The sequence below is a fragment of the Thamnophis sirtalis genome, unplaced genomic scaffold (genome assembly GCF_051295495.1).
Source record: "Thamnophis sirtalis isolate CommonGarterSnake01/CBP01778 unplaced genomic scaffold, rThaSir2_p1.2 scaffold_9, whole genome shotgun sequence".
NCBI classification, from domain to species: Eukaryota; Metazoa; Chordata; class Lepidosauria; order Squamata; family Natricidae; genus Thamnophis; species Thamnophis sirtalis.
This window is the reverse complement of record NW_028261389.1, coordinates 80,560,138-80,587,637: the sequence shown is the minus strand read 5'-3', so window position 1 is coordinate 80,587,637 and position 27,500 is coordinate 80,560,138. Positions and strand designations below refer to the sequence as shown.

Genomic DNA, 27,500 nt, shown 5'->3' with positions numbered 1-27,500 from the left:
CCTTCCTTCCTTCCTTCCTTCCTTCCTTCCTTCCTTCCTTCCTTCCTTCGTTCTCCATCACTGGAGGTTTTTAAGAAGAGATTGGGGAACCACCTGTTTGAAATGATACAGTTTCCTGCCTGAGCAGGGGGTTGGACTAGAAGACCTCCAAGGCCCCTTCCATCTCTGTTACTCTGGAACTACATTTGCAGATGCTACAGACAAAAGGTCCTCTATTTTATGTACGTCCCACAACAGAAATGAAAACAGAGGAAACATCTGTAGAATCTCTATGTCAGAAAGTTCTACCCAGCCGCTTGGTAATAGTTTCAAAGCCATTGCTAAGAAACACACCGTCCCACACAATTACATCGGTCAAAGGGCCAACGAATTACGTGATGGAGTAGAAAACATTTCTCTCTCCTGTCATCTTCAGGGCTGGGTGTGCCAGTCATTTCACTAAATGATTGGAGTGTGTTTTCCTAGGCAATAAATACACCATTGTTCCCGGGCTGCCCGTCCGTAATGTTAAATTGGCATTAAATGATACCTGGATTTTTCTCAAAAAAAAACAAACAAGCAGGCTTTCGTTACAGGGAGTGATTCGTTTGGCACGCAACACAATCTCTTCTGCAAAACTGCAAGAACCACGCGAGGCACACGTGAACAGAGAAAGCCAAGATAAAAACGGATGAAGATAAATAATAACGAAAGATAACATGAAAACCACCAATGGGAGGAATTGCGCCGCGTTGACTGGATATTCTTGAGTCCGTCACGGAACACCGATGCAAGTTACAGCTTGGACCTCGACCTACGACCACAAGTGACCCCAAACTTTCTGTTGCTGAGTGAGATCGTTGCCAAATGAGTTTTAAGACCAGTGTTTCTCAACTTTGGTGACTTTAAGTCCTGTGGACTTCAACTCCCAGAATCCCCCAGCCAGCATAGCTGGCTGGGGAATTCTGGGAGTTGAAGTCCACAGGACTTAACGTCACCAAGGTTGAGAAACACTGTTTAACACCATTTTACAACCTGTCTTGCCACAACTGTTAAGCGATTCGCTGCAGATGTTAAGTTAGACACAAGGTTGTTCAGTAAATCTGGCTTCCACACTCCTTGTCAGACGGTCGCAAAAGAGGATCACGTGGCCCTGGGACATGGCGACCGTCATAAATTTGAGTCACTTGGCAAGTGTCTGTATTTTGCTCGCACGACCACGGGGATGCTACAATGATTGTAAATGTGAAAAACAGTCATAACTCAGTTTTTCAGTGCCTTTGTTACTAAATGAACTCTTGTAACTCGAAGGATTTTACCTGTATTCGGTTCCTGGAAAAGCTGAAACGGCTAGCACTGCAACTCTATCAGTGTTGATCTTCCCAGGGTTCCTTTTCCAATGTTTTATTAAATTTTACAAATGAATAAATTTTAATTGAGGAAGGCATGTATGGGATCATCCTGCCACTGGCTCTCCAAGTTGCAAATCAGTTCATCGCCTTGAAAAGTTTGCTAACTCCCCTTCTTTATCTAAAAATCTCAGAAATTTATGGAGGTGTATTTACTAGGTAATTAACAAGGGGAACTGCATGTTTTTAATTAACTGTGATTAATTATGACAGGGATGTTCCATGTAATAAATCACACAGTTGACGCAATTTAATTAAAGAGCACCAGATGAGTTATACTTGAATATTTTAAAAAAAATCACATAGATAATCATCCTATGATTTGAAACATGATAGAGATTGTGTTGGTTTATCCCTGTATAAAAGGCAAAGGTTCCCCTCGCGCATATGTGCTCGTCATTCCCGACTCTAGGGGGCGGTGCTCATCTCCATTTCAAAGCCGAAGAGCCAGCGCTGTCCGAAGATGTCTCCGTGGTCATGTGGCCGGCATGACTCAACGCCGAAGGCGCACGGAACGCTGTTCCCTTCCCACCAAAGGTGGTGCCTATTTTTCTACTTGCGTTTTTTTTACATGCTTTCGAACTGCTAGGTTGGCAGAAGCTGGGACAAGTCACGGGAGCTCACTCCGTTACGCGGCGCTAGGGATTCAAACCGCCGAACTGCCAATTTTTCTCATCCAGAAGCTCAGTGTCTTAGCCACTGATCCACCGCGTCCCTTTTTAATCTATGCATAGACATAGAATAATATGAAAGATGAGAATATTTCACTGGAAAATAACTATAAATGCTCTTTATTAAATATTTCACATATCAACAGACATTATTTTTATAGCTTTTTTTTTTGAAATTTAATATTGCCCTTAGGAATCTCATCAGTTAAAAAGATCTGAGGTTTATTAATAATATGCACAGTGAAATGGTAGATCAATAAATGTACAAACATGTAAAATTATATATCTAATGCATTAATGACTATGAGAATTTAAAATGCAGCTGAAAGTTTTAACTAAAAGCTGCCTTACTGAATTAATGACTAAAACACTGAATATTTTAAACTGAAAGGTGCTTTTGAATTTAGTATTCAAATATTCATATTCATCCATATTTCCAAAAAAAAAATGATGATGATGAAGCAATACCATTTCTTAATTCTGTAATTATCCTTCTCAGATCAATATCTTCCTTCTCACATAGTAACATTGGTCCATCTTTACACTTTTCAGATGCTGAAGAAGGCATTCCTTTTTTGATGGGGGGGGGAGATAGAATTTATCAATTCAATAATGTTGTTACCAAATTATAAATCAAACATGGTTTGAGGGATTCTTGAGTTCTGTACATTCATAGATTAAACGTAGATTTTATTTAGATATAAGCACACTGACTGTTGCACTGATATATTTTTTTAGTGTCTTTCTAATTGAAATGTATCAAGAAGACAATTAAAATAATGCTTTGCACCATCTTAGGAAACATGGGCCCTTTCCGATGTTCCTTTTAGCTTGCTTAGATATTAGAATATAGAATAACAGAGTCGGAAGGGACCTTGGAGGTCTTCTAGTCCAACCACCTGCTTAAGCAGGAAATCCTACACCATTTCAGACAAATAGTTGTCTAATCTCTTCTTGAAAACTTCCAGTGTTGGAGCATTCATAACTTCTGAAGGCAAGTTGTTCCACTGATTAATTGTTCTAACTGTCAGGAAATTTCTCCTTAGATCTAAATTGCTTCTCTCCTTTATTAGTTTCCACCCGTTGCTTCTTGTTCGACACTCAGGTGCCTTGGAGAATAGCTTGACTGCCTCTTCTTTGGGGCAAACCCTGAGATATTGGAAGACTGCTATCCTGTCTCCCTGGTCCTTCTTTTCATTAAACTAGGCATACCCAGTTCCTGCAACCGTTCTTCATATGTTTTAGCCTCCAGTCCCCTAATCATCTTTGTTGCTCTTCTCTGCACTCTTTCTAGAGTCTCCGCATCTTTTCTACATCATGGCAACCAAAACTGGATGCCGTATTCCAAGTGTGGCTTTCCCAAGGCATTATAAAGTGGTATTAACCCTTCACGTGATCTTGATTCTATCCCTCTGTTGATGCAGCCTAGAACTGTGTTGGCTTTTTTGGCAGCTGCAACACAATATTGCTGTATTCCAACTGTATTGTAATTTAATCAATAGAAAAGCAGATGTTGAAGAAATTCGCCATGATTTATGCTTGACAGCTGAGCATGTGGTAGAGCTAAGGAGCATGTGAACATAAATTTGTCAGCAAGCGTAGGCGAAAATGGATGACCTGTTAGGGCATCTGGCTTCTAATCAGCCTTTTTGGTGTTTTCTTGTGGTTCCCTAGATAAACAGAGAACAGATGGCATACGGAGAAGACGTCCTTCTCCGTATCAAAAGAACAAAGAAAATCACAAGATCTAGGCTAGTTTGCTATAAATGTCAATTAATGGTGTTTTGGCTACCAACGAGTACAGCAGTAACTCATTGTAACTCAAGGCTTTCATTAATGAGAAACAACAGATACAATGCTTCAGAAATGAAACTTCATCCTTATATAATTACTAGCTGGATACCCGTGCTCCGCTATGAAATTATGTGATCGGGTTATGCGATCAGAGCTGGCCCCATTTATTTCTCCTCTCCCCTTACCTCCCTCGGGCTTGCCCCACAGAGGCCTCTCCTATCTTATCCCCTTCTCTCCCTCAGTCTCACTCCTTAGCATCAGAGCATTTTTCAGGCGGGGAGGGGGAGTAGAATGTCTGAACTCCCAGCCCACAGACCGGATGAGTCACATGCTGGCCACCACCCACACCCAAGTGGCAGTTGGAACAGAGTTCTTTTCTGGTGGGGAGAGGGAGTAGAATGTCTAAGCTCCCAGCCTGCAGACCGGATGAGTCACATGCTGGACAAGCCCATGCCCAAGTGGCAGTTGGAACAGAGTTCTTTTCTGGCGAGGAGCGGGAGTAGAATGTCTAAACTCCCAGCCCACAGGCCAGATGAGCCACACACTGGCCACGGCCAAGCATGGCAGTTGTTAGGAATTTTGTCCCATTTTATGACCTTTTTTCCATGGTGATTAAGTGAATCACTGGAGTGGTTGGTTGTTAAGCGAATCTGGTTTTCCCCAGTGACTTTGCTTACCAGAAACCGGATGGGAAGGTTACAAATAGTGGTCATGTGACCCTCCCTGGGACAGTGAAACTGTCGTAAGTACATGCCAGTTGCCAAGCACTCAAACTTTGATCATGTGATCATGGGGATGCTGCAACTATGGTTGTAAGTATAAAAACCGGTCATAAGTTGCTTCCCCCCCGTTTTAACTTTGAATGGCACTAAGTGAATGTTTGAGGAGTATCTGTATAACCCTTGCACTAATTCCTTATAATAGTCAAATTATTTCTCCCCTTATGAGATCTTATGAACATTTGATTCTCTGTAGATGATAAGGTAGAAAATACTGTCAGTGTATTAACAGCAAATCCCTCTCAGTGTTTATTCAGCTGCAGACCTATTTCAACCCTGCGTGTCCTGAATATATTTGAGATTTAATACCCCAGATCTCCTTGCAGAAAAAACTCGACAAAGCATGCTAGGAATGTCATTATTCTTCCCCTTCACAATTTGGATGTTTTACATTTAGGTGTTATATTTCTAACTGTATGCCAGTTAGTGTACGTTCAAAGTGACAATAAAACCTATTCTATTCTATTCTATTCTATTCTATTCTATTCTATTCTATTCCATTTTCTCTTCCCTTCTCTTCCCTTCTTTTATTCTGATCTATTGTCTCTTCTCTTCCCTCTGTCTTCCTTTCCCTTCTTCTCTTCCCTTCCCTCTGTCTTCCCTTCCATTATTCTATTCTGTTATATTGTCTCTTCTCTTCTCTTCCTCTGTCTTTCCTTACCTTCTCTCTGTCTTTCATTAACTTCCCTTTCCTTGCCTTCTTCTCTTCTCTTCCCTTCCCTCTGTCTTCTCCACTACTCTTCTCTTTCTCCTTTTCTCTTCCCTCTGTCCTCTCTTCCCTTCCCTCTGTCTTCCATTATCTTCCCTTCTTCTCTTCCCTTCTATTCTGTTATGTCTCCTCTTCTCTCCACTCTCCACTATTCTTCTCTTCCCTTCCCTCTGCCATTATCTTCCCTTCTTCTGTTCCCTTCCCTCTGTCTTCCATTCCCTTCCCTTCTTCTATTCTGTTATATTGTCTCTTCTCCTCTCCTCTTTTCCCTTCCCTTCTTCTCTCCCCTTCCCTCTCTCTTCCATTATCTTCCCTTCCCGTCTTCTGTTCCCACTCCCTTCCCTTCTATTCCAAACCAAGCGGATTTAGCCTCCATCGCAAATCTTTGGAAATAATTGGAAACTCTGGGATTCAGGGTGAATCAAACACAAGCTGGCACTTCCACCCTTAAGGACCTTTCTGAAAATCCAAGCCATAATTGACTAAAAGAAAACACCAAAATCTGCCAAGCGGCACTGCAGCTGCTTCAGGGCCAGGCAAAAAAACCTTCACCCATCAAGCAAGCGAGTCCTTGCAGGGATTTCGCAGGGCAAGGAGGCCGGTGTTAATTAAGCAGCGGCCTCTCGCCTGCCCCTCCAGAGAGTCCCCTCCGTGCCACGCTTTGCCTTCTGCCGGTTGGCAGGAGAGAAAATTCACTTGGTGCTTTTTGCCAAGAAGAGTCACAGGCAGGCTGCCCTGCACACACCAACCCTCTTTGCGCGATGACGAAGTTAAGAGGGAGGCCGCGCGCAGCGTGGAGGCCATCATCCAGCCATCCAACGCTTCGGGGCCATCAGTCCGGAGGGTACGGATTTTAGCAAACCCCTCCGGGTCTCCAAATGGTGGCATTGGGGACTCAGTCCCTCGTCTGCTTTCTGAGACAGGGAGATGATGGAAGAGGATATGTAACGCTCAGGATTGAACAGAAGAGGCTGGGCACTTTCTGAGCTTGGTGGTTTTCTTACAGACGTTTCATGACCCAACTAAGTAACATCATCAGTGCTCTCTCTCTCTCTCTCTCTCTCCCTCCTCCTCCTTGTCCGTCTGTCTGTGTTGTCTGTCTCTCTCTCTCTCTCTCTCTCCCTCTCCCTGTCCATCCATCCACCCACCAATCATCTATCTATCCATCTATCCATCTATCCATCTATCCATCTATCCATCTATCCATCTATCCATCTATCCATCTATCCATCTATCCATCTATCCATCTATCCATCTATCCATCTATCCATCCATCCATCCATCCATCCATCCATCCATCCATCCATCCATCCATCCATCCATCCATCCATCCATCTCTATCTATCTATCTATCTATCTATCCCTCTCCCTGTCCATCCATCCACCCACCCACCCACCCACCTATCCACCCACCCACCTATCATCCATCTATCTATCTATCTATCTATCTATCTATCTATCTATCTATCTATCTATCTATCTATCATCTATCTATCTCCCTCTCCCTCTCCCTGTCCATCCATCCACCCACCCACCTATCATCCATCCATCTATCTATCTATCTATCTATCTATCTATCTATCTATCTATCTATCTATCTATCTATCCCTCTCCCTGTCCATCCATCCACCCACCCACCCACCCACCCATCCACCCACCCACCTATCATCCATCTATCTATCTATCTATCTATCTATCTATCTATCTATCTATCTATCTATCTATCTATCATCTATCTATCTCCCTCTCCCCTCTCCCTGTCCATCCATCCACCCACCCACCTATCATCCATCCATCTATCTATCTGTCTGTCTGTCTGTCTGTCTGTCTGTCTGTCTGTCTATCTATCTATCTATCTATCTATCTATCTATCTATCTATCTATCTATCTATCTATCTATCTATTTATCATCTATCATCTATCTATCTATCTCCCTCTCCCTGTCCACCCACCCACCCACCTATCATCTATCTATCTATCTATCTATCTATCTATCTATCTATCTATCTATCCATCCATCCATCCATCTATCTATCTATCTATCTGCCCCTTTCCCAGTTCAAGGCAAAGTATGAATGTTCAGCCTGCCATGTATTGTTGTTCAAACATGCTTATCTTGTGCCTTCCAAGTCACTCCTAGCAACTGCCTGAACAAGCCCCTGCAGCTCTCTTGGCTACGTGTTCAGGAGTGGCTTGCCATTCTCTTCTTCCAAGGGGTGAAGAGGGTGACTGGCTCAAAGCCAACCAGCTAGCTTTATGTCTGACGTGGGACTAGAACTCATAAACCTCTGGAATTCTAACTTTAACCGCTGCGTCGTAGGATGCTGCAACCGCCGTAAGTGTGAAAAACAGCCATAAGTCCCTTTTTTCAGCCCCGTTGCAACTTTGGTGACTAAATGAACTGCTTGTAAGTTAACTGTATTCCTAGTGTATCTCTTTCGACAACATTTTATGATTTATTTATTTTTGCAAAGGAAGATGCCAAGCAAAGGATTTGGGATAGTTTTTGTTTCTGAAAAAAGTTTTTCTCTTTTTCTTTTAATACAAACATTTCATCATTTATTAAACAGTGTGTTGTCTGGGCACAAACATTTGTGTCATAATAGTTAAAGCTTACTACCATATTCATTATATATTTATATCTATTCTTGTTTTAATACTAATACTTTAAACTTTAATATATCTACCGTTACAACATTTCTCTTCTTAACTCATTTAACTTCGTAATATGTTACTTTCATATTTATTCTCTAACCATGGATAAAATAACTCCCATATGTTATTATAATAATAATAATCAGATTCTTCCTTTCCTTTCATTGCAAGCGTTAATCTATTCATTTCCGCACATTCTAATATGTTCTTCATCACGTTCTCATCCGTAGGGATCTCTTCACCCTTCCCATTTTGTGCAAGGTTGCACAAAATCAGGGTGTCCAAACTTGGGAACTTTTAAGACTTGTGGACTTCAACTCCCAGAATTCCCCAGCCAGCATGCATGCTGGGAGTTGTAGTCCACAAGTCTTAAAGTTCCCAAGTTTGGACAGCCCTGCACAAGATTTGAGGATAGTTGATTATGGGGAAAGCCAAGCTGATATTTGTGTAACGACCATCCAGAAGTTCAAGAATCAACAAGAGATCATCGTTTTAATCCATTTTAGTTTGCTGAACTATTCTGCTTTGTCACTAGATGTCAACCAACACAGAGGGAACATTTTTCCCCCCCTGAAGAGATATGTTTATTTGAAGATTATCTACTACAGAAAGCAAAACTTCCTCATTTTTTGTTTGCTGAAAATGAGACTCATTAAAAGACCCGCCCTGATGAAATAGGGGGGGAAAAAAGCACAGGAAATCTTGTGGCTGCTATCAGGAATATCTAAAGCCCTCTTCTGTTTCTGAAGAATAAATCTCTTATCTTTGTCTCTTTCCCCCTTAGTCACTTCCTTCTAACGATCAATTAAAAAACACTAGTTCCAGAGCTGAGCTTTTGCTAAATCAAAGCCTTTGCACATGTCCAAAACCTATCCAAGCATTGCAAATTGTTTTCCTAATAATTAGGGCAGTTTTGGATCTGGAGCCTCTCAAGGTTAATATTTTGCCTGCAAAGTACTAGAAAGTTGTCAAACCAGAATTGAATGGAATAACAGGGTTGGAAGAAGGGACCCTGGGAGTTTTCTTGCTTCCTTCCTTCAAGCAGGAAACCTTATACTATTTCAGACAAGTGGCTGTCCAGTCTCTTCTGAAAAAACCTGCATTAATGGAGCATCCAGAACTTCTGGTGGCAAGAGGTTCCGCTGGTTAATTCTCCTCCCTGTTAGGAAGTTTCTCCTTAATTCCAGATTGCTTCTCTCCTTGATTAGTTTCCATCTGATGCTTTGTGTCCCACCTTCTGGTCTTTTGGAGAACAGGTTGACTGACTCCCTCTCTGCTTTGGGGAAGCCCCTCAAATATTGGAACACTGCATTCATGTCACCCCTCATCCTCCGACTCATTTCACAACATCCTGTTGCTACTTAAATCGGTAGATTCTGCAGCCCTGCAGTCCATTCTACTGCCAGATTCTGTACAATGTTTTAGATTTAGATTTAAATATTTATATCAGGCATAAGATCTGTAGGTTTACTGTGCTAGCCTTTGGATCCCAATGGACGAACTTAAACTGGGGTTTTTAAAGTCTTCCCCTTCCAACGTGCCAACTGGCTGCAGGGCAAGAATTACGCTAATATCAAAAGAAACGGTGGGAAAGAATCGTTAAAGAAGATGCAAAACGAGAAACCGAATAGCAGGCAAAGATTAAAATAATCCCTACTAATTTTAAATAATTAAAATGGACCTGTTAAATTGTCCCAGAGGAAGAATTGGGAGGGAATGTAAGAGTAGGAAAGAGGGGAGGAATGGGAAGAAGAGGTGAAGGGTAAAGGGGAGGAAGGGGAAGGAGAGAAGGGAAAGGAGAGGAGGAAGGAAGGAAGGAGAGAAGAAAGAGAAGAAGGGGGGGTATGAAGGAGGGAGGGAAGCAAGGAGGGAAGGAAGGAGGGAAGGAAGGAGAGAAGGAGAGAAGAAAGGAGGGAAGGAAGGAGGGAAGGAAGGAGAGGAGAGAAGAAAGGAGGGAAGGAAGGAGGGAAGGAAGGAGAGAAGGAAGGGGGAAGGAAGGAGGAAAGGAAGGGGGAAAGGAAGGAGAGAAGGAGAAAAGAAAGGAGGGAAGGAAGGAAGGAGGGAAGGAAGGAAGGAGGGAAGGAAGGAGGGAAGGAGAGAAGGAGGGAAGGAGAGAAGGAGGGAAGGGGGGAAGGAAGGAGGAAAGGAAGGGGAAAGGAAGGAGAGAAGGAGAAAAGAAAGGAGGGAAGGAAGGAGAGAAGGAGGGAAGGGGAAGGAAGGAGGGAAGGAAGGAAGGAGAGAAGGAGGGAAGGGGAAAGAAGGAGGGAAGGAAGGGGAGTAGGAGAGAAGAAACGAGGGAAGGAAAGAGGGAGAGAGGGAAGAAGAAGTAGGACCGTTGTAAGATAAGATGGATCTATGGGATGTTAAGAAAGCAATCTTCAAGTATATTGTCAACTGTAGGGAAAAATTGTTATAAATACATATTATTAATAACAGTTATGAGATCATATAATTGTGAATGTATATATGAAATTGATAAAATAATAAATAAATAAATAAAAATAAGCTGCTTTGTGCATAGTAGTTCCTAATAAAAATAAAATAAAATAAATAAATTGTCCCAGGGCGTGTTGGCTGCGGGGAGTTTCCCCATTCGGCATCTGTCTTGCTTGACAAGATGAGAAACTGAAAATTAAGTTTGTCTTTGTGAAGATTGCAAATGTTCTGCTTTTATTTCCTCGGGCAGCTAAGCTACCCAACCACCCTGTTTCAAGAGAAACACCCGCTGTGCTGATTAAGTTACACGGTTAATAATATTTGAACAAGAAATCAGAAGCATTGTGATGGCAATTGCTTTTTAAGAATCCATGTTTCCAGTTTCAATAAAACCTTCCGGTATTTTTATTACAGGGGGGGGGGAAGCTGCTACATCATCCAGCGTTTTAATGAAAACTGAGCCAGTCAACCCCAGATTTTAAGTGGGATTCGTCATCGTTTCCTTTGATTAGATGCTTCTATTAAGCGATCCTTAAAAACACTAAAAGCCGCAGGCTTCTGTCTTTGCAAACCGAAAATATATTTGAACCATTTCAGCATGGGGGTTAATTCATCGACCAACATCGATTAGATCGGACGGTCCTGACAGCAATTATGCAACTGCAGGAAGTTATCACCCAGCCCTCTCTCCCAGAAAAATGAAATATCCTAGGAAATATTGAAAAGGCAGAATATTTCTCTGGATGTGAAAAGAAAGAAACATGTTTTAAAAGACAGAATAGCTTCATGCCCGTCCCCACTTTGTTAATGGGCCATTAAGAAGGCCAAGCTAGTCCACTTTACATAATAAAGACTTCTCCACTTCAGCTACAGGACAGCATGATAATATTGGCCCCAACTGACCACATGGCATCTGAGAACTCAACCAAACCTGGATTCAAAACACAGCCTAGAGAGTAGCCCCCTGCATGGCACCATGGGAGTCTGACAACCAATCAGAATACATTTCTTACACAGGAACAGGAAACAGAGAGGTGGGACTGAACAGGTTATAAAAAGCCTAGCAAGCCCCTCCCTCAGCCATTCTCTTCTCTTCTCCACCAACAATGAAGCATGTGATCACCTTTTCTGTTCAGGGCTCAAGCCATGTGGCCCTGTCCAACAATAAACCATCTTTCCAAGCAGCCTCCATGTCTCCAGTGTCTTTTTGGAGCCGAACCCAGAAGGACATTTCTTTCATCACAACAAAACAGCCCAGGACAATTGGATTAGGGGCCAGGAGACAGTACACAAAATGGCTGTTGCACATATTTAAAAATCAAGTGGGGCAACTCCTGTGCAACTTTGGAGAAGATGCACCTTTTTAAAGTTTCACAATCAGGGGCCACAATTGTACTTTATTCCACCCCGCCCCACAACTTCGTTCCCAAAAGCTAACTCAAACCTTGCCACAATACCACATAGCTTGCTCCTGGGGAGGAAAGCGATGGCAAATCTAGACAGCAGACTAAAAAGCAGAGACAACACCCTGCCAACACAAGTGTGTATAGCCAAGGCGATGGTTTTCCCAGTTGCCATGGATGGCTGTGTAGGTTGGACCATAAGGAAGGCTGAGCGCCAAAGAATGGAGGCCTTTGAACTCTGGTGCTGGAGAAGAAGACTCCTGCATTGAGTCCCTTGGACTGCAAGGCCATCCAACCGGTCAGTCCTAGAGGAGATCCACCCTGACTGCTCTTTAGAAGGCCAGATCCTGAAGAGGAGACTCAAAGACTTTGGCCACCCAATGAGAAGGAAGAAGGACTCCCTGGAGAAGAGCCTCATGCTGGGAACGATGGAGGGCAAAAGAAGAAGAAGGCAGAGAAGGAGGTGGCTGGATGGAGTCACCGAAGCAGCCGGCGTGAGCTTCAATGGACTCCAGAGGATGGTAGAGGACAGGAAGGCCTGGAGGAACATTGTCCATGGGGTCACGATGGATTGGACATGACTTTGCAACTCACAACATCTATCTATCTATCTATCTATCTATCTATCTATCTATCTATCTATCTATCTATCTATCTATCTATCTATCTACCTACCTACCTACCTACCTACCTACCTACCTACCTACCTACCTATTATCTATCTATCTATCTATCTATCTATCTATCTATCTATCTATCTATCTATCTATCTATCTATCTATCTATCTATCTACCTACCTACCTACCTACCTACCTACCTACCTATCTATCTATCTATCTTTCTCAAGTACTTTGGCCACCTAATGAGAAGGAAGAAGGACTCCCTGGAGAAGAGCCTCATGCTGGGAACGATGGAGGGCAAAAGAAGAAGAAGGGGACGGCAGAGAAGGAGGTGGCTGGATGGAGTCACCGAAGCAGCCGGCGTGAGCTTCAATGGACTCCAGAGGATGGTAGAGGACAGGAAGGCCTGGAGGAATGTTGTGATGGGTCACTTTGCAACTAACAACAACAACAACAACAACAACAACAACAACTCAAACCTGCTGAGATTAGCTTGTTTTCCAGTCCAGCGGGAACGACGCAAAGCTTTCATGGACTTTCCGAAAACAGCCTAGTCAAATTTCTAAATCCCTTTTGTGCATCTGATTCCTTTCATGCTGTCAGATGTTCAAGAGCTCTAACGATATTGTGATGTACCCGCCATGGGGATGTTCTCCACTCGAGCAAATAGGCGATTACGCAGCCATTCCAGGAAATTCAGGGATGGGAGGCCTCGAGGGATGGGGGGTAGGGGTGTTGTGAGCAAGCTTGGCTTTTAAACAATTAAAATGTACGAGATTCTGTCCGGCAGGTTTGAAAGGTAGAAAGTCATCGCAACTGCTGTTTGCCTCCTCGCCCGAGGGAAAAACAAATGCTAGCCGGCTCTTTCTAAGCTTTTGTTTACCTTGGTATGTGGCCCCCGGCCTCAATATTAATACCCAAATTAATTGCTGGCAGAATCTGATCTGCTTTTTAAATTTCTTTTTAATTCTTATTCATTGGGACGTGGTGGCTCAGTGGCTAAGACGGTGAGCTTGTCAATCAGAAAGGTCAGCAGTTTGGCGGTTCGAATCCCCAGCACCGTGTAATGGAGTGAGCTCCCGGGACTTGTCCCAGCTTCTGCCAACCTAGCAGTTTGAAAGAACATAAAAAATGCAAGTAGAAAAATAGGAGCCACCTTTGGTGGGAAGGGAACAGCGTTCCATGCACCTCTGGCATTGAGTCATACTGGCCACATGACCATGGAGATGTCTTCGGACAGTGCTGGCTCTTCGGCTTTGAAATGGAGATGAGCACCGCCCCCTGGAGTCGGGAACGACTAGCACATATATGCAAGGGGAACCTTTACCTTAATTCTTATTCATGGAGTTAAGAGAACCGATGAATGAGATCCCTTGCCTTTTGGGGATTCTCTGTAAGGGGAGAAAGACCCCAACTCTCCAATTTCAGGAAGAAACACCACACCGGCTCTGGATTGCTTTAGGATCAGATAGTTCTTCAGATCCTGCTTTGGGTCCTGAATCAACTTCCAGGGCTTTGAAAGCATGGAGAACATCTAGGCGTGAAAGTCTCAGAGGTTGGACACCTTGGGAATAACAGTTAACTCCTCCGAGGAGAATGGTCCCCTGCCATGGATTCCAGTAGAAACCAGGGATATTTGAAAGGTTCTTGACATTTCCCACGTGACAACCTTCATCAAAGATCAGTAGAGTAAAAGCAAGGATGTTCTTGCCCGCCATTCTTTTTTCTTAAATCTTTTTTTTTTAATTTTCATATAAGTAACCACAAGTATACGATTACATCTGAACAGACACTGTTTTGTGTTATCCAATATTGTATCAGTTCCTCTTACCATCAACCCCTAACTACTATCATTTGATCTTCTGCTTCCATACACCATATTATGCCCTATTTTACCGCCACCCTGCCTCCTCCCTCTCTCCTCCTCCCTACCTCCTTTCTTCCCTTTACCACCCCTCTCTTCTCTGCTTCCTTTTCCTCTCTCCTCTTTCCATGCCTTCTCTCCTATTCTTTCTCTCTCATCTGTTTCCCTCTCTCTTAACCCTCTCTTCCTCCTTTCCTCTCCCTTTCTCCTCTCCCTTTCTCCTCCTCCCTACCTCCTTTCTTCCCTCTACCATCCCTCTCTTCTCTACTTCCCTTTGTTCTCCTCTCCCCTCTTTCCACACCTTCCCTCTCTCATCCTCTTTCTCTCCCGTCTGTTCCCCCTCCTATCCCCTCTCTTCCTCCTTTCCTCTCCCTTTCTCCTCTCCCTCGCTCCTCCTCCCTACCTCCTTTCTTCCCTCTACCACCCCTCTCTTCTCTACTTCCCCTTCCACTCTCCTCTTTCCATGCCTTCTCTCCTATTCTTTCTCTCCCATCTGTTTCCCTCTCCTAACCCTCTCTTCCTCCTTTCCTCTCCCTTTTTCCTCTCCCTCTCTCCTCCTCCCTACCTCCTTTCTTCCCTCTACCATCCCTCTCTTCTCTACTTCCCCTTGTTCTCCTCTCCCCTCTTTCCACACCATCCCTCTCTCATCCTCTTTCTCTCCCGTCTGTTCCCCCCTCCTATCCCCTCTCTTCCTCCTTTCCTCTCCCTTTCTCCTCTCCCTCGCTCCTCCTCCCTACCTCCTTTCTTCCCTCTACCATCCCTCTCTTCTCTACTTCCCCTTCCTCTCTCCTTCTCTCTCCTCTTTCCACTCCTTCTCTCTCTCCTACTCTTTTCCTCCCTTTTACCTCCCTCTTTCCAATCCCCTCTCTCCCTCCTTCTTTACCCTTCCACTTGGTTTACGTGGTGTATTTCAGCGTCTGAGCAAACACCATTTAATATTGATGGCATAATAATTACATTCCAATAAGCGTCTTTCATATTAATAATTGTACAGACATTCTCCTTTTAAGAGTATACCTATCTAAGAATTCCATTGTTACCCCCCCCCCCCAAAAAGCGCATATCTTTTGGACAAAGGGTGAGCCGGCTTCAGGTTCCCAGCTATCCTCATAATAATATTAGATAGTTAATTTATCGCCTGTTATATTTACAGTGCGCCTTTCTGTGTGCACCATTGACCTGTGACTTATCAATGTGCAAGATCTGATATTCTGAATGTACAATGCAGCCTCTGTTATTGTAGCTGGACGTCAATTGTTGGCGTTCCTGGGTCTTCACAATATTAGGTGAGATTGGAGTGAGTTTGGCTTGTAGGGCATTCTCTGTTGCTTCTACTACCATGGTCAACCCAATGCATCGTTTTAGGATAACCAATGATGCTTCTATTTCCATCAATAGCAATAGCAGTAGACTTATATACCGCTTCATAGGCCTTTCAGGCCTCTCTAAGCGGTTTACAGAGAGTCAGCATATTGCCCCCAACAATCTGGGTCCTCATTTTACCCACCTCGGAAGGATGGAAGGCTGAGTCAACCCTGAGCCGGTGAGATTTGAACTGCTGACCTGCTGATCTAGCAGTAGCCTGCAGTGCTGCATTTAACCACTGCGCCACCTTGGCTCTTCAGAATAGAGCTGGAAGGGACCTTGGAGGTCTTCTAGTCCAACCCCCTGCCTAGGCAGGAAACCCTACACCACTTCAGACAAACGGTTATCCAACATCTTCTTTAAAACTTCCAGTGTTGGAGCATCCACAATTTCTGGAGGCAAGTTGTTCCACTGATTAATTGTTCTCACTGTTAGGAAGTTTCTCCTTAGCTCTAAGTTGCTTCTCTCCTTGATTAGTTTCCATTCATTGTTTCTTGTCCTCTGATGCTTTGGAGAAGAGTTTGACCCCCCTCTTCTTTCTGGCAGCCCCTCAAAGACTGGAAGACTGCTATCATTCCCCCACCCCCCAAGTCCCTCTTTTCTCTAGACTGACCAAACCCAAATCCTACAACTGTTCTTCATTTGTTTGTGTCCCCAGGCCTTTAAAATAATCTCAGCCACCAAGTTCATCTGATTTTTTCCCCCCTTTTAACACAGAAAGAGAGTCACACCAAAACATCAACCGGTCATCCCAGGTTTAAATTTCTTCCTGGAGCAAAACAGCTCATCCAAGCTTTAAAACTGCCAGCAAGTTTCCAAGGAAGCGGTGACTTAACACACAAAAGGCCACTCGCTTCAATTCGCCCGTTTCTCGTTTCAGAGTACTCGAGAAGTTGGTGCGGTTTTCCCCGAACTTGGTTTCCTCTTAAGTTTTGAGCCAGGTAGCTTCCAATTCTCTCTACTTCGGTTACACCCCGATTTGAGTTCGTCTCACCTTAAGATATTTTCAACCTGTTCTGTATTTACAGGGCCACACTATTTAAACAGCTAGTAATTAAAAGAAGAATACAGACATATTCAATATGCTGGCTTCGGAGGAAGCAAGGAGGTAACGTTTCAATTACATTCAGAGTTGACATCCAGCCGGTTCGGATCGGTTTGTCCGAACCGGTAGCAGAAATCATGGGTGGGCCTGCCCGCCAATCCCAGCTCTATGCTGCCCTATTTAGGCACGTTTTTGAGGGAGGGTACATGCACTTAAGGCGTGCCAGCAAAGTGCATGTGCAGAAAGCGTCCGTGCGCCCGTGACAGTGGTGGGTTACGACCGGTATGCCCCAGGATTGGCTTACCGGTGCCTGCCGGGAACACTGGGTACCGTTCCAGTACAGTGCTCCGGAGGGCCCACCTGCCCACCCGCACTCCTTACCAGTATTTGAGCTCTTCAGAGCTTACGCGCATGGAACATACGGCGCCTGCCCGATGCTCTGCCGAGCAGCTGGACTGTCGTGCAGGCATCGTGGAGTGTCGTAGGTGGTAAGTATGAGGAGGATCCAACGTCACGACGGTACATCGTGCGGACTCAACAGTCCGAGTCCGCCGATGACACTTTTGCCCTTGGACGGTCCGGCAGGACCTAAACCGTCCCGAAGAGACGGTGACTGGGAACACAAAACCTTGCTGGTCGCAGGGACACCGCAAAGTCCTGGTTGACCTTATTGGTATTTGAGCTCAATGGGGGTTACGCGCACAGAACATACGGTGCCTGCCCGATGCTCTGCCGAGCAGCTGGACTGTCGTGGAGGCATCGTGGAGTGTCGTAGGCGGTAAGTACGAGTAGGAGCCAACGTCATGACGGTACATCATGCGGACTCAACAGTCCGAGTCCGCCAATGACACTTTTGCCCTTGGACGGTCCGGCAGGACCTAAACCGTCCCGAAGAGACGGTGACTGGGAAGACAAAACCTTGCTGGTCGCAGGGACACCGCAAAGTCCTGGTCAACCTTACCGGTATTTGAGCTCAATGGGGGTTACGCGCATGGAACATACGGCGCCTGCCCGATGCTCTGCGGAGCAGCTGGAGTGTCGTGGAGGCATCGCGGAGCGTCACGGGTGGTAAGTACGCATATGCGTGCTGCTCGTGGGTATGCACACACTGCTTGCATTCATGTGGTGGACGCTGGGCCCCATTGCAACGGGATCCAGAACCCACTATTGGCCCGTGAAATGAGTGTGCCTGTGTGTGTGGCAAACCAGTGGTAACCAAATGTGAAACCCACCGCTGATTACATTATATCTTTTATGGATTTGGGAGTGTATTATATTTGCTGTGAAAACAGATTATCTTGCAGGTCTCCAGTATTAAATATCAACTAAATATCTCTGCTGACTGAGATATGGCTTATGTATTATTTCTGTCCAGACTCAGGTTGGGCTAAAGGAGACGGGAAGCCATTTCCGATTAGTAAATGATGATGTAAGTGTCCGTTAAGATTTCAACCGATTAAGTTTCATTTTATCTGTAGAAATGGGTTGTTAAACCATTTATTTATGATGTGACAAGATTCATGGCAGTGCTAAAAGGACAAACCAGACTAAAAATAAGCAGGGGCCTATTAGAATCTGACAGATTTGTGGATCAACTGTACCCAGCCAAATAATTGTACAATCCTGTAACAAATGCAGACAAAATACTGTATGCTTTAAGTTGGAAACAAGAAAAGTGTGAGAGGAGAATATTACGCTAGGATCACAGACCAAAAAAAACCCTCCCCCACAATTTCTTTGGGAGGAGCTGGGAATATTATGGGCTGCAAATCAGGGGTGGGTTGCTAATCCCGTTCCAACCGGTTCGGTTGGAACGGGGCCGGCGGCGTCCTCCTGCACGCGCGCAGTTCACGCATGCGTCTTAGCGCCTGTGCGATTCTCCAGCTGCTCGCGGAGACTCGCGCAGGCGCTGTATGTGCCATGCGCCTGCATGGAAGCGCAGAAGCCTTCAAAGACCGGTAAGGAGCGCGGGCGGGCGAGTGGGCCCTTCGCCGTTCTCGGAAGTTACTTACTTCCGGGTTCGCCGACCAACCGGTTCGTGGGGACCACCGTGAACCGGTTGAAACCCACCCCTGCTGCAAATGTCCCTTAACTTGTATCTTCCCAAAAGGGAAAAAAAAATAAACTTGGAGGGGTTCTGAAGTCCACCATGCAGAGGGCGGAAGGAATCATCTTGGAGGACAAGACAGGAACTCTGCTTCAAACCCAAGAATACGCTAGGACAGAAGCTTGCCCACCCCAAAGACCCAGACATAAACAGAGCAACGTGGTATGTGCAGTACAGTGCAGTGAGCCATGCGCAGATCTGTGCATTGGGGAAACAAAACAGCCACTCCACAAACACATGGCACAGCGTAGGAGAACAAACACACCAGGACTTAAATTCAGCAGTCCACCTGCATTTCAAAGACGCAGGCAGGTTGAAGACAAGGAACTCCACATTTTGGACAGAGGAGATCGCTGGTTTGGATGAGGGGGGGTGTCAAAGAAACCATCTGCGTCCAAACTGAACACCCCTCTCTCTACCGATGGGGAGAGGTACGACATCATCTATCTCCAATCTGCAACACAAAGTCCTCTCAGCAGTCGTAAGAAGGTTCCACACCCATTTGCAACACGCAGGGGACCCCCGAGGACACAGATGAACCTCCAAGTGGCCTCAACGACCCTCGGAAAGAGTTGCAAATGACCAGCTGTCTGCAAGGCAGCTCCCGAGGGGTAGTAGGAAGGACAGGATGGAGAGGAGAAAGGAGAGAAACAGGAAAAAGGGAAAGGCAGAAGAAGCGGGGGAAGGTTAAAAAGGAGGAAGAGAAAGGAGAGAAGGGAAGGGAGAGGTGGAAAGAAGAAAGGAGAGAAGAAAGAGAAGAAAGTGGGATAGGAAGGAGAGAGGGAAGAAGGCAGGGAAGCAAGGAGGGAATGAGGGAGGGAAGGAAGGAGAGAAGGAGAGTAGATAGGAAGGAGGGAAGGAGGGAAGAAAAGGAGGGAACTCAAGAGAAGAGAATGGAAGGAGGGAAGGAGGAAAGGAGGGAGGGAAGATATGAGAGAAGGAGGGGGGGAAGAAGAGAGGAAAGGGAAGGGGAAGGAAAGGAGGAAGGGAAAAGAAAGGAGGGAAGGAAGGAGGGAGGGAAGGAGAGAAGGAGGGAGGGAAGGAAGGGGAGTGGGAAAGAAGAAACAAGGTAAGGAAAGAGGGAGGGAGGGGAGAAGATACCCAACCTTTGATGCCTATAAGGATTTTGATATTATGGGAATGTCTTGAAACACAGTCAAGTGAAACAGTGGATGTTGTATTGTCTTTTACCAGTTATTGGTTGTCGTATTTTTCTTTTACTAATAAAAATACTTTAATATTTCTTTTTTAAAAAAAATCCTTCCCTCTCCCACCATCCAGGCAGAGCTGAAGAAGCTTCCAGGACTAAGAAGCAAACCGCCAAAGAAAATCCAGAAAGCCCAGTTGCCTCTTGAAAAAGCACTTTCGGAAGCTCCACAAAGACAAGGTTCAGGTAAGGTTTTCAGCAACAAAAGTTCCTCGAGAAAACACAGCAGATACCTTCCTCCCTGGTTCACAAGAAGGTAAATCTAGGCAGGAGAAGAACATTCAAAATTTTTGGGACTATCAGCTGTTTCAATAGAACCTCAAGTCGTTTTCGACTTACCACCACAATTACAATTCTAGAATTTCCATCGCTAAGCAAAGCAATTGTTCAATGTGTCACCACCAATTTTATGACCTTTGTTGCTATGGTTGTTAACTGAATCCTTGCAGTTGTTAAGTGAACCTGTTGTGGCCCGCCAGTGGCCATTGGAGCTGGGAGCAGATTCAGACAGTGAGGAGGTTGGGGAGGAAGATGGGCCAGTCCTGGAGTCTGGGGAAGGCTCTGAGGAGGGCTCTGTGTCGGAGGCAGAGAGGGGGACCAGGGACGTATGCCAGTCATTAGCTGCCTTCGGAGTCAGACATCAGTGAGGCAGAAGAACAGCTGGAGCCTGTTCCCAGTGTGCGCATGTGCAGAGTTGCCAGATGAAGGGAAGAGCTAAAGAACAGGGGTCGAATTGGGAGTGAGGCCACAGGTGGACGGTGAATAGCCCCTCCCAGAGGGAATAAAAGAGGAGCGAAAGGGGAGTGGAGTTTGCAGGGGACAATTAGTTTGCTTAATTGGTTTGTGACTCTCCAAGGCTCCTTGCCAAGTTCTGCAGATCTCGGCCTGGCAGCTCTCCAAGCCTGATAAGGTCTGTGACTGTGAATCCTCCCTTGAAAGACTTTGCTGGAGGTGAATGAGCAGAATTCACAGCAAATTAATAAAATGGGGTTTTTGCCGGGACAAGGAGTTGGCTTTATGCTCTCAAAAAGCCTTGGCCAGAACAGAAGATTTCTAGCCTGGGCCTTTACACTTTGCAATAATGCCTGAAATGAGAAAGCGAAGATTGAGAGGCCTCCTGAGAAAAGGATGGTGAATCCGTCCGACTTTGCTTTGAAATCTTGGCTTCTTAGGAGATGACTCAAGAATGTGTGGGGTACTTAATACCCTAGGAGACAGAGGGAACATTCAAAATGTTCTCTGAGGAAGTGGGCTGGAAAATAATGGAAGCAAATAAGATTTTAAGCTACGTCAACACAAGAAGAGCTTTCAAATTGCAGGGAATAATAGGCCTATCAGATTACTCAGTCCTTAGTTCAAGTGGTCAATTAGAAGGATCATAGACGAGGATAAGTGGTCATTTACAAGTCAAGGTCTGCTTTTTTATCAATCCAGGAAGGGCCACAGAATAAATATCTATATTACTGGACAGCAGAGTCCAGCTGGAATTTGCTGGATGTATTCAGGCCGAGGGTTGGATAGCCAACTGAAGCTTCAATCTTAATTCCTCTAAAGCAGGGGTCCCTAAATCCCTGGGAGAGATGGGCAAGCATGTGAAACTACACGCGTGTGTGAAACTCCACTGGTACAAGTGGAAGGTGCTTCCACTCATGCGGGAAGCTCCGTTATCATGAATGGAGCTTCGTGGTCGAGCACAAGTGCCCTCTGCTGAAGTGAGTGGTGCTTTGAAAAGAAGGAAGATGAAGGAAGAAGGAGGAAGGAGAAAGGAAGAAGGAAGGAAGGAGGAGGAGATGAAGGAGAAGAGGAGGAGGAAGAGGGAAGAGGAGAAGAAGAAGGAGGGAGAAGAAGAACAAGAGGAGGAGGAGAAAGAGGAGGGGGGAGGAGAAGGAGAAGAGGAGAAGGAAGAGGAGGGAGGAGGAGGAGAAGATGAGAAGAAGAGGAAGAGGAAGAGGGAGGAGGAGAAGAAGAAGAGGAAGAAGAAGAGGAGGAGGAAGCGGGAGGAGGAGAAGAAGAGGAGTAGAAGAAGGAGGAGAAGGAGAAGAAGGAGAAGGAGAAGAAGAGGAGGAGGAGGAGAAGAAGAGGAGGAGGAGGAGGAGAAGAATAACAACAAGAAGAAGATGAAGAAGAAGAAGAGGAAGAGGAAGAGGAAGAGGAAGAAGGAGGGAGAAGAAGAACAAGAGGAGGAGGAGAAAGAGGAGGGAGGAGGAGAAGGAGAAGAGGAGGAAGAAGAGGAGGGAGGAGGAGGAAGAGAAGATGAGAAGAAGAGGAAGAGGGAGGAGGAGAAGAAGAGGAGTAGGAGAAGGAGAAGAAGGAGAAGGAGAAGGAGAAGAAGAAGAGGAGGAGGAGGAGAAGAGGAGGAGGAGAAGAAGAAGAATAACAACAACAACAACAACAACAAGAAGATGAAGAAGAAGATGAAGAAGAAGAAGAAGAAGAGGAGGAGGTGGAAGAGGAAGAGGAGGAGGAGGAGGAGGAGGAAGAAGAAGAAGAAGATGAAGAAGAAGATGAAGAAGAAGAGGAGGAGGAGGAGGAAGAGGAGGAGGAAGAAGAAGAAGAAGAAGAAGAAGAAGAAGAAGAAGAAGAAGAAGAAGAAGAAGAAGAAGAAGAAGAAGAAGAAGAAGAGCAAAACATGGAAGTTTGATATTGCACAGCAGAAGACCTTTTCTGGGATGTCTCCATTGCTGAATAAATATCTCTTGTAGAAAGCTTCCAGGGAGCCCAATAAGATTTCTTCTGTATTATCCTTGAGTGGTTCTGGAATTGGATGTTCCCAGTTGTAAGGCAGGAGAAATGAAGACTTAAACGGAGGTCTTGATGGATGAAAAAAGAAGTTGGGTCACCAAATGGAGAATTCCCAACAGACAAGGATGAACAAAGTCAACTAAGGGCTGTTGAGATCCAACATTCTGAGCTGTTTTTTCCCCACTCAGGACCCATCAAGAGGAACAGATTTCCTGTCTTTACACCAAGAGAGGTGAGAAAATGGGTTGTCCAGCTAGGAGGGCGGAAAACGACACTTTGGAGAAACACAACGAATGTTGTATGCTTAGAAAAAGAAAGAAACTCTCCGTTCCATGGAGCGATCAAATGGTGGACTATTAAACCGATAAATGGATCCGTCTCCTATAAAGGGGAAGGAAGAAAACAATGGAAGGGAACTATTGATATGCGAGAGCACACATCTTGAAAAATCTATCGACATGAGTCACATCCTCTTTTGCAAGAGAAAAATCAATATCCCCCTGACACAAATGACTCCGCAAATAAGTAGAAGGTCCATTGTTGACCTCGGCCTGATATCCTTCTTCGGAATAAATATGTATTTTTTGTTTATTTATTTTTTAAAGAGAAGAATCTTTCTGCGGAAGAAAAACCAAGTGACAAAACTTTGGAGGGGCCTATTGAGGTCCGCTGGCGGCCTGCGGAGCTGGCAGTAGAGTCAGACAGTGAGGAGGTTGGGGAGGAGCGTGGGCAAGTCCTGGAGTCTGGGGAAGGCTCGGATGTGGGCTCTGTGTCGGAGGGAGAGAGGGGACGAAGGCCAGCTGGCAGTTCTCAGCTGCCTTCGGAGTCGGACATCAGTGAGGCAGAAGAACAGTTGGAGCCTGTTCCCAGTGTGCGCATGCGCAGAACTGCCAGAAGGCAAGAACAGTTAAGGCAAAAGGGGCGACTCAGGAGTAAGGCTTGGAGGTGATTGGCCCCTCCCATAGGACATAAAGGAGGAGCAAAGGGACATGAGCCTTCGCAGGAAGCAACTTCGTTCGTGCTGGTCGGTTTAAATTCTGAAACTCCGTTTTGACTCTGTGCTCATGTGGCCTTGCAAAGCTAATTGCCAATTAGGTCTTTGGCAGCGTTTCAAGGGAGATAAAGCTGGGATAAGCTATCAGCCTTATCCCGAAAGACTTTGGCAGACTTCTGTTGGACTCTTCACAAACTATTTGGGACTCATTAGGGGCTGTGAATGAATACAATTCACAGCCTTTGAAATAAAAAGAGGGTTTTGGGGATTGTGTGTGCTTTTTACTGTCTCAGGGAGCCTGAAGTCAGAACGATGCCTTAGAAATAACAGTGTGGTCTTGTTGGGAGATTGACCCTGGGCTTAGCCTGGAAACCATAGGAAACAACAGATGGAACTCCAAAATTATGGGAACTCCTGTGTCTTGAAAAAGAATGTGGTCCCTGAATCTTGCTGTTAGGAAAAACTGAGGGATTCTCAGGTTGGAAATCCACACGTGATGGTCCAATTAAATGGATTTATTGCTAAAAGCCCATGCGCAGGAATCTTCTCAACTCATGGTTAACCCCTAGGAATTACATAAGGCTGATGGAATTCAAGTTGGATTCAGTTTGCTTGTGGCTACATAGGGATTCTAGACTGATGCCTCTTTTTAACTCCACCTCCAGGTTCCACCACTCCTCCTGCAGGGATGCCATTCGAAGCTTCGAAATTAGCGGAGGAATAGGATACCTATACTTATCTTCCTGAAATATGAACTAGGAAAGGAAAGAGGGACTTGCCTCACCCTAGAAGACCTCTCCAGATTATCTCCAGGTTTTGGAAACTGTAGCCCACCCAGAACCCTTTGCCAGAGCCTCCAAACACAAAACAGGTTTGATTTGATTTATTATATTTGTATGCCACCCTTTTCCCCTGAAGGGGACTCAGGGCAGCTCACAACTCAAATCAGGGAAGGGGGGTACAGACAAAAAATAAAAGACGAAACATAACAATACATAATTTAAAAACACACAGCAGTCATACCATTCGAGAGGGGGGGCAACAGCTCTTTAGTCCCAGGCCTGTCGGAACAGCCAGGTTTTAAGGGCTTTGTGGAAGGCCTGGAGGGTGGTGAGGGTTCGAATCTCCACGGGGAGCTCGTTCCAGAGGGTCGGAGCAGCCACAGAGAAGGCTCTCCTCCGGGTAGTCGCCAGTCGGCATTGGCCGGCGGATGGAATTCGGAGGAGGCCTAATCTGTGGGATCTAATCGGTCTATTGGAGGTGATTGTAGACACGGACTTACAACCGTTAGTTTAATAACTGCTCAAAATTACAGACATAGCTGTTGCAGCCTTCCTATGGTCACATGATCAAAATGCAGATGTTTGGCCTGTTTTTGGCCTCCCGGAGGTTTGAGGGACACCTCTGGAGCCTGGGGAGGGCGAAAACACCCCACCACCATGGCGCTTGAAGCTGAGTAGGGCACGCCCATCACGGCAACCTAAAATCCCATGTGTGTAGAGCTTCCTACCAACTCAGTGAGAACATCTGTCCAGCAGAGGTGAAAGGTTCGCCTCTGGTATCTTGCAGGAAAATTGGTCAGAACAATCGCAGTCCCAATAAGTGATATTTTAGGTACTTACTTTCGCAGGACTGCAATTTCGTTTTCTATGCTGCTTTCCTTCCCTTTGAGGGCTTTCTTGGGGATGCACTTCACTGCAAACAGTTTTCCACTGCTCCTGTTTTCAGCCAGGACGACTTCGGAAAATGCACCCCTGGAAAAAAAAAGGGGGGGGGGACACAAAATATATATTTCAACTCGACTGCGCTGAAAGCAGAACGTAAAGATCCTGATCGGTGTTTTTCAGCACCAAATGCAGTTTTAGCCACACGATCGAAAAAATCTTGCAGCGCACGTTGTGTTCATTCCCAGAAATCTTCTAGACCAGTGTTTCTCAACCTTGGCAACTTGAAGGTGTCCGGACTTCAACTCCCAGAATTCCCCAGCCAGGCCACCATCTGGTCTCAACTGTCAGTACCTATCCTTCCATTCCCCTCGTCATCTGAACTGATGAAGCTTCTTGGATGAGAAGTGAAACATTTTCTTTTCCTTCTTCCCCAAATTAAAAAAAAACAAAACAGTTTACTGGCCTTGTGAAGAAAAAAGCACCTTTGAGACAACGATGGCCTGGATTATTGAGGATCTCCACAGAGCTCCAAGGAACTAGTTCGCAATTCGCAATTTAATGAGCTTATATGCCGCCCAATCCCGGAGGACTCCGGGCGGATTACAAACACGAAATAGTTGCGGTCTCTTCTAAGACGTTTACCATTTGCAACTGCTTCAATATTTTCTAGTCTGTGGCTCTTCCTTTGATCTCCCAAGGTCATTTCCTGTCAGAAATTCTGTTTATATATAGCACCACAGAGCAAAAAAAAAAAAAGGGGTACAGTCACCATGTGCTTTACTGCTCAACTGTTTAACTGCAACTAGAAAAAGGAAACTCTGCTTAGAACAAAAGAGCATAGAGTATATATCATAGAACACTATCATATACTGGCTGAATACTACTGTAGTTGTTGCATAGAAATATATTCCAACAATAAATTCCAACGTTTCCGCATACCATTACGATTGGAGATCAGGAGGACCTTTGCACAACAATCCTTTCCAGACTTGGCTGAGCAACCTGGAGTGATCTCATGCGGATGAAAATTTCTGAGCACATTCCATATCAAGACTTATCTCTGTCTGAGTCAGACAACCAAGATTTGTGACCCACAGCCCAGACGGAGGGATACATTCCCACAATGTATCTCTCCTGTGCTCAAAGTCAATCAACCAGATGTGAGATGTCATTCCAGTGCTGAATTGTGATGTAGATATAGAGCAAAGGGGCACATTTTCCTCTCTTTTTTTTTAAATTTATAGGCATGCTATTTGACAATTGCAGCTATCAACATTTTGTGTGTGTGACACAACAAAATTATTTTACCTGTTCTCCTTCATAGTAGACGCAACCCCTACACAGGGGAGGGGAGGGGAGGGAGGGGTGTTCCCATAATTGATGTCAAACATACCATGATAGCATCAAGCAAATAACACAAAAGTAATCCAGTTGTTTCAACATATGTTAATGTCCTGGCATGTAGGACATCATTATAGCTTGTTGTTGCTGCTGTTTTTCAGTTGCTAAGTCATGTTGGACTCTTTGCAACTCCATGGACCATAACACATGAAGCCACCATGTCCTCCACTGTCTCCTGGAGTTTGCCCAGATCCGTGTTCATTGCGTCGATGACCCTATCTAACCATCTCTTCCTCTGCTGTTCTTCCATCTCTCCCAACATCAGGGCCTTCTCACCTGGTGGCCAACGTATTTGAGCTTCAGCTTCAGCACCTGTCCTGCAAAAGGACAGCCAGGGTTGATGTCCTTCAGGACTGACTGATCTCATTATGGTTTCTGGTGGCCATCAAATTCTGGATAAAAATGGAGGGGGGAGGGAAACAGGGGTGGGATTGAAAAATGTTAGCAACCGGTTCTCTGCCCAGTTGCTGGGTGGGCCTGGCCATGGTGGGCGTGGCCTACTCAGCCTCCTGCATACGGTGCGGGAGAGGCATTTCCCTCGAGCTTCTGAGTGGGCAAAAGCATCCTCCCCTAGCCTCTGGAGGTCCTCCGGAGGCCGGAAACAGACCCGTTCCTGGAATTCCAGAACTTCCAGAAGGCCCTCCCAGAGCCT

General features: G+C 45.3%; 1 protein-coding gene across 1 annotated transcript in view; it reads right to left on the bottom strand.

Moving 5' to 3' along the window:
- Positions 1-27,500, bottom strand: part of CAMK1D (calcium/calmodulin dependent protein kinase ID) — a gene marked incomplete in the record, with an annotated part of 231,385 nt that overhangs the window by 107,564 nt on the left and 96,321 nt on the right. The window contains 1 exon segment of the mRNA XM_087722389.1: positions 25,403-25,533. Within this exon segment, the coding sequence (XP_087578515.1) occupies positions 25,403-25,533 (131 nt within the window).